The sequence below is a fragment of the Maylandia zebra genome, linkage group LG14 (genome assembly GCF_041146795.1).
Source record: "Maylandia zebra isolate NMK-2024a linkage group LG14, Mzebra_GT3a, whole genome shotgun sequence".
In the NCBI taxonomy this organism is placed as follows: domain Eukaryota; kingdom Metazoa; phylum Chordata; class Actinopteri; order Cichliformes; family Cichlidae; genus Maylandia; species Maylandia zebra.
In genome coordinates, this window is record NC_135180.1 from 40,355,628 (window position 1) to 40,368,326 (window position 12,699).

Genomic DNA, 12,699 nt, shown 5'->3' on the forward strand with positions numbered 1-12,699 from the left:
CCCGCAGGCCCACTACACGCAGGAGGCGCCATATGGGTCGGGTGCATTGTGTGCTGGGCGGTGGCCAGGAGCGGAGGCCCTGGCGAACTGATCCCCGGCTACCAAGACTGGCAATTGAGACATGGAATGTCACCTCTCTGGTGAGGAAGGAGCCTGAGTTAGTGCGTGAGGTTGAGAGGTACCGGCTAGATATAGTCGGGCTCGCCTCTACGCATGGCTTGGGCTCTGGAACCAGTCTCCTGGAGAGGGGCTGGACTCTGTCTCAGTCTGGAGTTGCCCCTGGTGAGAGGCGGTGGGCTGGGGTGGGTATTCTAATATCCCCTCGGCTTGCTGCCGGTACGTTGGGGTTCTTCCCGGTGGATGAGAGGGTTTGTTCCCTGCGCCTTAGGGTCGGGTAATGGGTCCTGACTGTCATCTGCACTTATGCGCCGAGTGGCAGTTCAGAGTACCCAGCCTTCTTAGAGTCCCTGGGTGGGGTGCTGGAAGGTGCTCCACCTGGAGACTGTTGTCCTGCTGAGAGACTTCAATGCTCATGTGGGTTATGACAGCGAGACCTGGAGGGGCGTGATTGGGAGGAACGGCCTCCCTGATCTGAACCCGAGTGGTGTTTTGTTATTGGACTTCTGTGCAAATCCCAGTTTAGCCATAATGAACACCTTGTTCGAACATAAGAGTGTCCATAAGTGCACGTGGCACCAGGACGCTCTAGGCCGCAGGTCGATGATCGATTTTGTAATCGTATCAGTAGACCTGCGACCATATGTTCTGGACACTCGGGTAAAGAGAGGGGCTGAGCTGTCAACTGATCACCACCTGGTGGTGAGTTGGATCAGGTGGCGGGGGAGAACGCTGGACAGACCTGGTGCACCTAAACGCGTAGTGAGGGTGTGCTGGGAACGTCTAGCAGAGGCCCCAGTCCATGAAATCTTCAACGCACACCTCCGGCAGAGCTTCAACAGCATTCCGAGGGAGACTGGGGACATTGAGTCCGAATGGACCATGTTCAACGTCTCCAATGCTGAAGCTGCTGCATTGAGCTGTGGCCAATGTGCCTGCCGTGGTGGTAATCCCCGAACCAAATGGTGGACACCAGAGGTGAGGGGAGCCACCAGGCTGAAGAAGGAGTCCTATCTGGCTTGGTTAGCCTGTGGGACTCCGGAGGCAGCTGACAGGTATCAACAGCCCAAATGGAATGACGTTGTAGGGCTGTCCTGGTTGACACGCCTCTACAATGTTGCGTGGAGATCAGGAGCAGTACCCCTGGACTGGCAGAACGGGGTGGTGGTCCCTATCTTTAAGAAAGGGGACCGGAGGGTGTGTTCCAACTACAGGGGAATCACACTCCTCAGCCTCCCTGGGAAAGTCTATGCCAGGGTGCTGGAAAGGAGAGTTCGTCCGTTAGTCGAACCTCGGATACAGGAGGAACAATGCGGTTTTCGTCCTGGTCGCGGAACACTGGACCAGCTCTTTATCCTCTCAAGGATACTTGAGGGTGCATGGGAGTTTGCCCAACCAGTCTACATGTGTTTTGTGGACTTGGAGAAGGCATTCGACTGTGTCCCTCGGGGTGTCCTGTGGGAGGTGTTGCAGGAGTATGGGGTGTCTGGCCCATTGCTACGGGCCATTCGATCGCTATACAACCGTTGCAAGAGCTTGGTTCGCATTGCCAGCAATAAGTCGGACTCGTTCCCGGTGGGTGATGGGCTCCGCCAGGGCTGCCCTTTGTCTCCGGTTCTGTTCATAATTTTTATGGACAGGATTTCTAGGCGCAGCCAAGTGGCGGAGGGCTTTCACTTCGGTGGCCTCAGAATCTCATCTCTGCTTTTCGCGGATGATGTGGTTCTGTTGGCTTCATCGGGTGATGGCCTCCAGCTCGCACTAGAATGGTTCGCAGCAGAGTGTGAAGCAGCAGGACTGACGATCAACAGACCCAGGACACGCTGGAGAGATTATATCTCTCGGCTGGCCAGGGAACGCCTTGGTGTTCCCTCGGATAAGCTGGAGGAGGAGGCTGGGGAGAAGGAGGTCTGGGCTTCTCTGCTTAGGCTGCTGCCCCCGCGACCCGGCCCCGGATAAAGCGGATGAAGATGGATGGATGGATAAATACAACATTAAATCATTAATTAAATGTGTCAATAATATTTATTTAATTAATTTAAAATTTTAATTAATTTTAAATTAATTATTGCCACATTTAATAAATTATTTAATGGTGTATTAAATTAATTCATTATATAGGTCCTGGCTATGGAACGCCAGGACTGCCATAATGAATTAATTAAATACACCATTAAATAATTAATTAAATGTGGCAATAATTAATTAAAATTGGAATTAATTAATTAAATAGTTATGACACATGTAATTAATTAATTATTGACACATTTAATTATTTATGTATTTCACATTTTAATTAATTATTGCCACATTTAATTAATTATTTATGTATTTCACATTTTAATTAATTATTGACACATTTCATTAATTACTGACACATTTAATTAATTATTTAATGATATATTTATTTATTTCATTTTGGCAGTCCTGGTGCCTGGCTCTCATCTTGAAATAATTTTATCTGTCAGCCTCACCCATCAAACTCAGGGGGCGGGGTTAACGCTGCCCATGCAGCTTCTCTAACATTTGATTGGTTGCCGTGCAAAGTAAGTCAAAACAGGTCGATCCTAGATAATCGATTGCTTGTGTAGACTTGGGGCAGCCAGTTATCCCAGAATGCAGATCAAATCACAGGCAGCAATGGTGGTGGTGTAGTTTTAAAATACCCCGTTTTTCTGTCACCAGCTACACTTTTAACAGTGTTTTAGCCGCGAATGTCGCGACGTACGTCTGGTCAGGTTGTCAACATAGAACATGTTTGCAAAAGTGCTCAGATGTTTTCCGAGATTTCACTCGCTCTGCTAACAATTAGCATGCAGAGTGCACCCAGGGGGTTACGTTAACCGGTTTGTTTACATTTTCCACTCTCCGTGTTCCACATGTTGCATTTGCAGATTCTCATTTTCACCGAACAATCGTCTCTTTCCGCCTGGTCTTGTGTCTCTGTGCTTCTGTAACATAAAGAACGAGCTGACATTTTTCTCACGAAACCAGCGATCAGCTCAACAGACCCTCAGTTTACCTGCATGCATCCTCCTCCTCATCTGTCAGCTGTTTAACACCTGCTGCTAATTCAAGAAACACGCCTAGTTACCTGGTGATAGTCACAGTTTAACTGGGCAGCCGGTGCTCGATATAACGCAATGTCAGCGCATTTTTCTGCACAAGATAAGTAAATATAGTGTTTTCCCCGAGCGCAGAGCTGCTGGAGCTCGTTTCCTTACAGAGCACTTTATAGGCGAACAGCTTTATCAGCGGCTGATGTCCAATCACCGGCACACAGCTTTCAAACCTCAGCTGAGTTTTAGCTCTCAGTGGTTAAACGCTGGACTTCATTCACTCAGGTTCTGTCTGTCGGGTCACGTTTACTTCGCTGTTTTATTTACAACTGAGCAAATCGGTTTGGCTGAGGTTAAAGTTACGTTTCATAACTGCATAGTTTCACAGACGTTTAATGGTTCACTGGCACATGTGTTAGACTGAACTATCATCTAAATATCATCTGTTTTTTAATAGTTATTCAACTGTATTCTAAGCACCAGCTGTCTGTTAGAATGTGATTTTTTTTCTCTCTCTGTTGGCAGAGGTATAAAAATGCGCAGGAAAATCTGACATGCATGGCAAACTTCACCGACGATATTTAGGGAGGAATAAACACACATCAAACATAAATGAACCATTTGTCTGTCTCCATAATTGAGAGCATTTTCTCTTCTTATGTCAACACTCTCTCTCTCTCTTTTTTTTTTTTTTTTTTTTTTTGCTTTTTCGGTCATGTTATGTTTACCTGTCAAAGGCTTGTTACAAACTATGAAACACATTGTGCAGACTTCTGGATGTTAGAAGAAAACGAATACTGCTCATGAATGAGACTAAAGGCAGGAAGGTGTCCTTTAAAACTAAACATGTTAATAGGACCTCCCTGTTTATATCATAGTTTATGATATAGCACGTGTATTTCAGTAATAGCCTGCTGAGGCCACTATACGTGCTGGCCTCATATCAAATGTGAAGGCAGACTGAGTCTATGTTTGACGTTTTTTATATCTAATCTTCCTCTCAAACATTTAAACAGCAGCGAGTCTGCAGCTGAGGGAATACAAATTCAAATTGTCGGAACAGGTTTGCTCGTTTCTTGGATTCATTTGGTGATTTATTAAATGTATAACTGTTATTCTAATCTGCTGCTGAGTCTCTTACACTTTTCTTTATGCTGTATATTTTCACGTCTCTGGAATAGTTGGAAGTTAGATAGTCAGCTGGGAAACTTTGTGTTAACTCATGGAGCTGAGGATATCGTGGATATGCTGACCTCGCTGCGTGGTGTACAGAGCGAGGTCAGCATGATTAATATTCACAATAAAAATATTAGCCGAACATCATGAAGTCTGTATGTGTTTCATAGTGTCGAACAACCTTTGTACAGTTAAAGCCAGCAGTTACTACATGACGGAAACACCAACGTTATCTCTTTTATGTGTTTATACACAGGTCACGCTGATTACTGAACAAAAACCCAAAGATCAGATGTTAAACAGATTTATTTGCTCTCTCTCCTCCTTAAACATGTTTTTAATGTTAGTTATAATTCAGAATTGGCGACTGAAACACGTAGGACACATAAGAACATCAGGAAATAAAACATCGAAAAATATAACCTCAGTAAAAGAAGTCAGCGGGGGTTATTACAGCTGTGTACCGGGGCCTGCGCTTTGTCGGTGGGATTGCTTGCGAGGCGAACGGGTCTATCCCGGGCGATCGTGGCTCAAGAGTTGGGAGTTCGCCTTGTAATCGGAAGGTTGCCGGTTCGAGCCCCGGCTCGGACAGTCTCAGTCGTTGTGTCCTTGGGCAAGACACTTCACCCGTTGCCTACTGGTGGTGGTCAGAGGGCCCGGTGGCGCCAGTGTCCGGCAGCCTCGCCTCTGTCAGTGCGCCCCAGGGTGGCTGTGGCTACAATGTAGCTGCCATCACCAGTGTGTGAATGTGTGCGTGACTGGGTGGATGACTGGATATGTAAAGCGCTTTGGGGTCCTTAGGGACTAGTAAAGCGCTATATAAATACAGGCCAGGCCATTTATCCCACGCTTTGCCGTGAGACTGGGCAGACATCTCCGAAATCATCGAAACACTTTTGCAAAGAGGCTGTATCTTGACAAACCGACCAGACACATGAAGATTAAACCACTACATTCTCGGCTAAAAAAATATTAAAACGGTATTTGGTGACACACAAACAGGGTTTTTCAAAGTTCAGTTCTGTTAGCTTCTACATGCCGGTTGTTGTGTGCTAGAAACAATGGCCACCAGGCCAAAGCAATGGTTTTGACTCGATTAGCGTTAACCCCGCCCCCTGAGTTTGATGGGTGAGGCTGACAGATTATTTCATGATGAGAGCCAGGCGCCAAGACTGCCAAAATGAAATAAATAAATATATCATTAAATAATTAATTAAATGTGTCAATAATTAATTAAATGTGTCAATAATTAATTAATTACATGTGTCATAACTATTTATTTATTTAATTAATTCCAATTTTAATTAATTATTGCCACATTTAATTAATTATTTAATGGTGTATTTAATTAATTCATTATGGCAGTCCTGGCGTTCCATACCTGGCATTCCACCGCTGTGTAATCAATTATTGTAAATGTAAATGTTATCAGGAAATGATCAGACAGGAGAGGGTTTTCAGGAAACACTTAAATGTTCAGTTTCTATGCCATATGTTAAAACAAGATCTAGAGTGTGATTAAAGTGGTGGGTGGGTTCTTGATTGAGTCTAATTAAAAGTCTGTCTTGGTCTTTGCTTTTCAAGGTTTTGCATTAGGTCATAGGACGTGGTACCTTCGTAGTACCAGATACTTCTGTAGTACCTGTACGAACGGGGTTCCAAGTGAACTGAGCAGGTACTAAAATGTGTCGTCATCAGACTACATGTCACCGATTCGCTGGTCAGTGGCGTCACTCGATGAGTGTTCCCCTGAGTCTGGAGAAACGCTATCGACCTTTGTTGTAGCGTTTGTGACGCACACTAATTATTTCGCTCGGACGCATTGTTATGACAACAACCAGCAAATTAGGATGTACTAAATTAAGCCAGAAACAGCTTTACGCTCCATTTGGAGCTGTGACATCATCGCCATCAGCACTCAGTATTCAGAGGTGGAGCTCTCCAGCACACGACTGCACCTCCACCAGCCCTCGCTCACTGTGATGAGCTGCAGCAGGAGAGAGAACTGAAAGTCAAACATTCACACTTCCTGCTATAAAGCCTCGTGTGTCACATGTCAGCAGCTCAGAGTTTCCATGAGTCAGAGGATGTCAGCTGACAGAAAGTATCAACTATCACTGTGACATCACTTCCTGTTAGTGATGGTCAGGAATCATGTGATTAGTTGCGAATTCCCTCACATGATCAGAACTGCGAGCACGTCCCTGCGACTGACGTCCTGTCATCCTCACCTGTTTCAGGCAGCTTCAGGAAAACAGACCTGGCGGCGGTTTAAGCAGTGGGCGTGGCACAAAGAGGCACTTCAGTCTTGGGTGGGCCAGCGGTGTGTGGGTGAAGCAGAGCCTTGTTTCACCACCAACATGTGAGCGGCCACAGCGCGTCGGCAAACACGCAAAGCAGCCTCCATCCACTGTCTGTTTAAAACAATGTCACGGCGCTGCGAGTAGTCACTCTGTTGCCGGATTATTGAGGAGCAAACTGAGCGTGTCACACAGGAAACACTCCAGGTTTTCCCTTACCGTGTGCACTAACACAGCTCAGTAACTTGCACCTGTACGTCCCCCTAACCCCGCCTCCCCGCACACACGCCTCAGGCTTGGCGGCATGCCGGCAAGCACTCACCTCGCCTCGTTTCTTGTGCAGCTCCGTCAGCTCCTCCTGGTGCCGAATCCTCATCTGAGCCATCTCCTGCTGCAGAGCGTCGCTGCGACTCGAGTCCGCCGCACTGCCACGGGACACAGAGACACGTTAGACAACACGCCGACGAGTGACAGCACACACCAGCACGCCTTACACTCACCTGGACTCGTGGCCTCTCTGAACGTCATATTTGTCGGCCTGGTAACGCTCCGATAGAACAGCCTGCAGGTCCGCCTTCTCCAGGAGACGGTTATCTGAAAACCCATCAATACATCAACAACTATGACAACTCAAACAACATGGACGCTACGCTGTAGGTGGCTGACAAGTGTGTGGGTGGAGCTTCCTTCTGTCAGCTGCACTCAGGGTTAGTCAGGTCCTCCTGAGCGCCGACACGACAGCTCCAGTCAGCTGTACAGGTGTGTGAGCTGCAGCCATGTTTAAATCCAACATGGGAGTCAGCACCGTGTTAATGTCAAGGGGGCGTCACCACAGCAACCTACGAAGCAGAGCTCTGAAAGGCTTCACTGCGATGAGTTGATGTGTCGCTGAGTGCTTCTGTGGGCACACTGCTCTGTGCTGCCGACGGCCTCTGCTAACTGCTGTTAGCTGCTGTCAGTGGAGCTTACGTTGTTGGACACTTGGTGACCAACACGAGTCGAACTGAGAACGTAGTCATTCTTCATCAGAGTGGAAGTGTGATTTTTAGGACACTCAAGCCTAGCTTCTAATCAGCTCCTGCTGTTGTTTGGCAGGGCGTAGTCATGTGGGTCTAATCCTGCTAGACCTCAGTGCAGCATTCAATACTGTCGACCATAATATCCTATTAGAGCGATTAGAACATGCTGTAGGTATTACAGGTACTGCACTGCAGTGGTTTGTATCATATCTATCTAATAGACTCCAGTTTGTGCATGTAAATGGAGAGTCCTCTTCACACACTGAGGTTAATTATGGAGTTCCACAGGGTTCAGTGCTAGGACCAATTCTGTTTACATTATACATGCTTCCCTTAGGCAGCATCATTAGAAGACATAGCATACATTTACACTGCTATGCTGATGACACCCAGCTCTATCTGTCCATGAAGCCAGATAACACACACCAATGAGTTAAACTGCAGGAATGTCTAAAAGACATAAAGACCTGGATGGCCGCTAACTTTCTGCTTCTTAATTCAGATCAAACTGAGGTTATTGTACTCGGCCCTGAAAATCTTAGAAATATGGTATCTAAGCAGATTCTTACTCTGGATGGCATTACCTTGGCCTCCAGTAACGCTGTGAGGAACCTTGGAGTCATTTCTGACCAGGACATGTCCTTCAATGCACATATTAAACAAATATGTAAGACTGCTTTCTTCCATTTGTGCAACATCTCTAAAGTTAGAAATATCCTGTCTCAGAGTGACGCTGAAAAACTAGTTCATGCATTTATTACTTCCAGGCTGGACTACTGTAATTCATTATTATCAGGAAGTCCTAAAAACTCACTGAAAAGCCTTCAGCTAATCCAAAATGCTGCAGCAAGAGTCCTGACAGGGACTAGAAAGAGAGAGCAGATTTCTCCTGTTTTGGCTTCCTGTTAAATCCAGAATTCAAAATCCTGCTCCTCACATACAAGGTCTTAAATAATCAGGCCCCATCTTATCTTAATGACCTTGTAGTACCATATCACCCTATTAGAGCACTTCGCTCTCGCTCTGCAGGCCTACTTGTTGTTCCTAGAGTATTTAAAAGTAGAATGGGAGGCAGAGCCTTCAGTTTTCAGGCCCCTCTTCTGTGGAACCAGCTTCCAGTTTGGATTCAGGAGACAGACACTATCTCTACTTTCAAGATCAGGCTTCAAACTTTCCTTTTTGCTAAAGCATATAGTTAGGGCTGGACCAGGTGACCCTGAATCCTCCCTTAGTTATGCTGCAATAGACGTAGGCTGCCGGGGGATTCCCATGATGCATTGAGTTTTTCAGTCACCTTTCTCGCTCACTATGTATTAACAGACCTCTCTGCATTGAATCATATCTGTTATTAACCTCTGTCTCTCTTCCACAGCATGTCTTTATCCTGTCTTCCTTCTCTCACCCCAACCGGTCGCAGCAAATTGCCCCGCCCCTCCCTGAGCCTGGTTCTGCTGGAGGTTTCTTCCTGTTAAAAGGGAGTTTTTCCTTCCCACTGTCGCCAAAGTGCTGCTCATAGGGGGTCATATGATTGTTGGGTTTTTCTCTGTATCTATGAAGCGCCTTGAGGCAACTTATGTTGTGATTTGGCGCTATATAAATAAAATTGAATTGAATTAATCTAACTGAGTGTGTTCATGCAGGTTTGTGTGTCTTAGAGCAGCGGTCTCCAACATTTTTTGCGCCACGGACCGGTTTATGCCCGAAAATATTTTCACGGACCGGCCTTTAAATACAACAAAATAAAACTAGTACCGGTACCAAAAAAAGAAAATGTATTCATAACACACGTGAAAAGACCCAGGAAAACCGAGTAAACGATAAAAACGATAACAAAATAACGCTGAAAACCGATATAAACCCTGAAAACCATACATTTCACACCTGAGCCTCAACTCTCGCGGCCCGGTACCAAACGACTCACGGACCGGTACCGGTCCGAGGCCCGGTGGTTGGGGACCGCTGCTTTAGAGCTCTGACTTCACTTCAGACTTAAGGAGGAAGATGAAGAAATGTTCATATATAGCTCAGCTACTTGCGATCTTTGACTTCAAACCAACTTACAGCTGCTGCCTTACAGCAGTTCTTAAAATAACTTTAAGATTTCTATCTGAACCTCTGGAAACTGGAACATTCCAGGGAATTCTACCGAGTACAGAGGGTTAAAGAAAGAGTGTGTGTCTCACACTGCAGGATGATCTCCTCGAAGGCCTGTCTCTGCTCTCGGTCTCTAAGCTTGAGTTGCTCCGCCACGTGTTTCTTCCACAAACACTCGCCTCGTCGCTCCGCCATCACCTGCTGACACACACACAAACACACACAGCTGGGTCCAGACAGAGCTTCGACCATTAATGCAGTCTCCACCTGTCTAACAGAGGGCCAAACACCTGTTCAGGTGAATTGTTGTAAGAGGGCCATGACTACGGAGGAGGTGCAACATATCCAGGCTTTCTTTGAGTTAACTAGATCAACAAAACCTAACCTCAGTCAGAGCTAACTCTCTCTGATAACCTGGGCTCTCTGCTTCAGGCTCAGTGTGCACTCACATGAAACAGGGGTATTCTGCATGTCATGCGACTCTTCCTCCTCACAGAATGACCCTGTGAATGCTGCTTGCACCAATCAAAGCCATGATCAAGGATGATGATGATGATCTGAGAGCTGAAGCAGCAGAATCTTCAGCACAGAGCGGGAGAATAAAATTTGATTTACAGCGAATGATTTGGTGTCTGAGCGCACTCAGTGCTGCTCTTTGTCTCTAAGATGACGGCTACACATTACAGCTGTTTCCATGGAAACATGAACACTTCCTGTCCCACAGCCTGATAAAGGAGACCTGAAATCAAATCAGAGGGCATTAATGTGATTGGCTGAACAGGTGTGTTCACTGTTTGCAGTGACTCAGCAGGAGCATCACATGCAGTCTTAGCTGCTGGGCATCTTTTACTGCTTTCCAGAAGAAGCTGCACACTGACAACATGCACGTAAAAAAACCAGAGGAAACATCACCTGTTCTGCATCTGTTTCCAGCTTGTGGAAGAGCCGATTGGGCCACAGAGTCTATGTCAGCTGATAGGTAATAATAAAACCTGTAATCTGTGTTAAAATTGCCTAAATAGGATCTTAAGCCCCGCCTCCTAGATCTTTGTCTGAAAACACAGAGGCTCAGGCTGGTCAAGTCTCACCTGGCCTGCAGGTGTGCAACCTCTGCTGCGATCCCTCTGACACCCAACAGAGGCCCACTGTATTTGGGCCTCTGTCTGCATCTTAATTGTCCCTTGGGGATAAATAAAGTCTCTCTGACTCTGTCCCACAGACGGCCATGTTTAACACCTGACAGGGTGTGGAAAACATGCCTGGGTAATAACCTGCATTATTGGGGGCGTAGCCTCTTTGACTAACAGCTGTCTGTAAATGGACAGGTCTGATTCAACTACTGGAGTGCTCAAAGCACTTTAAAGCACACACACACACCTAAAGAGTAACTCAGGGTTCAGTGTCTTGCTCAAAGGCACTTTGGCACCCAGGGCTCAAACCACCAAACTTCTGATTGCTATATAACCTGCATGTTCACATGAGCTACCTGGACCTCTGTCCCACCCCTTGTGGAGATGAGTCCAGCTATGTCGGATGACGTCACTCTGATCAGCCCCTCCTGGTGGCGGAATAACTAAGCAACCTGTGAACTCAGGTGAGGAGCACGGGCGACAGCGACGCGGTGAACCACGTGATTAAACTCCCACAACAAAGACAAACACATTGATGACGTCAGGTGGACCCCGGCTCCCCTGAGCGGACGGCTAGCTTCTCTGTTAGCATGCTAACATAGGAAGAGCAGTGCTAACAGGCTAGCGGTCCTCTGAATTTCTCCGCGGCAGCGTGGCCGCCGGGAGGGCTCCTGCGGGCGGGCCTGGGGTGCTCCGAAGCTCGCGGCGAGGCTGCTCGCGGACTTGGACCCCCGTGACTCAACACGTTAGCATGCTAGCCGCGGGGCTCGCAAAGCGTAGCGGACACTCACTGCGCGTGTGTGCGTCCCCGACGGCGGCGCGTGTCCTCCGCGAGATCCCCGTCCACCTCGCGCTCCGGTCTCCGGTTTCCGGTGATTTTCGGTGAATTTGTCATCAAACAACACCTGAGCTGCAGCCGCCGATCCACTTCTGCGCCATTCTGACTCCAGCGCGCACTTCCGGGAGGCCGCACGAAGATGACGTCATAACTGACTGTTTTGGTGAATCTTTATTGACACTGCTGAATGAATGGCCCAGAATGAGTGTGTATGCGTGGTGTTCCGGTGTTATGCCCAAAACTGATTGCTCGTATTTAAACTGCTATAAATAACTTGTTGGTCTCTAATAGCTGAAATACATGTCAAATGTTTCCCTCATGAATGACATCAAGCCAACTTGAGCCACAAACAACATTCCTGTCACAAGGTAGACGTGGCAATCAGTTTTTGGCAGTGCCTTTTATATATCCTTTATTTTTCCAGTTAAATAAATCTCCTTGACATTACTGTTAAAAAACACATTTTTAATCTGGCCAAGAGGACAGCAGATATTGCAACACATATAACAACAGTTCTGTAAACATATTTCAAGTGGACAAAAAGGACCGGATTGGTTATAATGTAAGTACAATAACACGGAGTTATAAAGATACTTGAAAAACATGTAATTTTTAAATTTTATATATAACCCCTCTGTTCACCAAAGTCTATTTACCAACATACGTAAAATATTACTCACAAAAAAAACACACAGAAACATTGGAAATCACTTTTTGGCACAACACGGCAGGTGTTCAGCTCCGAAAAGCTTGTACTTCCCAGTTAAAAAACACAAAACTTTATTCCACAAAAGAACAAAATCCAAGCGCAGCAGCTGCCTCAGTCGCACACAGGTTAATCAGAATCACAATACTTTATTGATCCCTGGGGGAAATAATTTTTTGTTACAGTGCTCCATTATAAACCAACATTAAGACAAGACAGACAATACGCTAACTAAGAATAGTACAATATATACATATATA

The 12,699-nt window shown here is 46.3% G+C and overlaps 1 protein-coding gene across 7 annotated transcripts in view; it reads right to left on the reverse strand.

Annotated features, from left to right (window-relative positions):
* atg16l1 (ATG16 autophagy related 16-like 1 (S. cerevisiae)) overlaps nucleotides 1–11,871 on the reverse strand; it is a 28,344-nt gene extending 16,473 nt beyond the window's left edge. For 5 of the 7 annotated variants that reach the window (XM_004572556.4, XM_023153947.2, XM_023153946.2 and 2 more), the window contains exons 1-3: nucleotides 9,855–9,963; nucleotides 7,153–7,246; nucleotides 6,975–7,077 (exon numbers count right to left, since the gene is read on the reverse strand). In XM_004572556.4, coding sequence (XP_004572613.1) covers nucleotides 6,975–7,077; nucleotides 7,153–7,246; nucleotides 9,855–9,960 — 303 coding nt within the window. In that variant the 5' untranslated portion in view covers nucleotides 9,961–9,963. Of the gene's footprint in view, nucleotides 1–6,974; nucleotides 7,078–7,152; nucleotides 7,247–9,854; nucleotides 9,967–11,686 lie in introns of those variants that run through there. The other 2 variants (XM_004572552.4, XM_023153945.2) reach the window with 2 other exon arrangements.
* Between the last annotated feature and the right edge of the window lie 828 nt (nucleotides 11,872–12,699).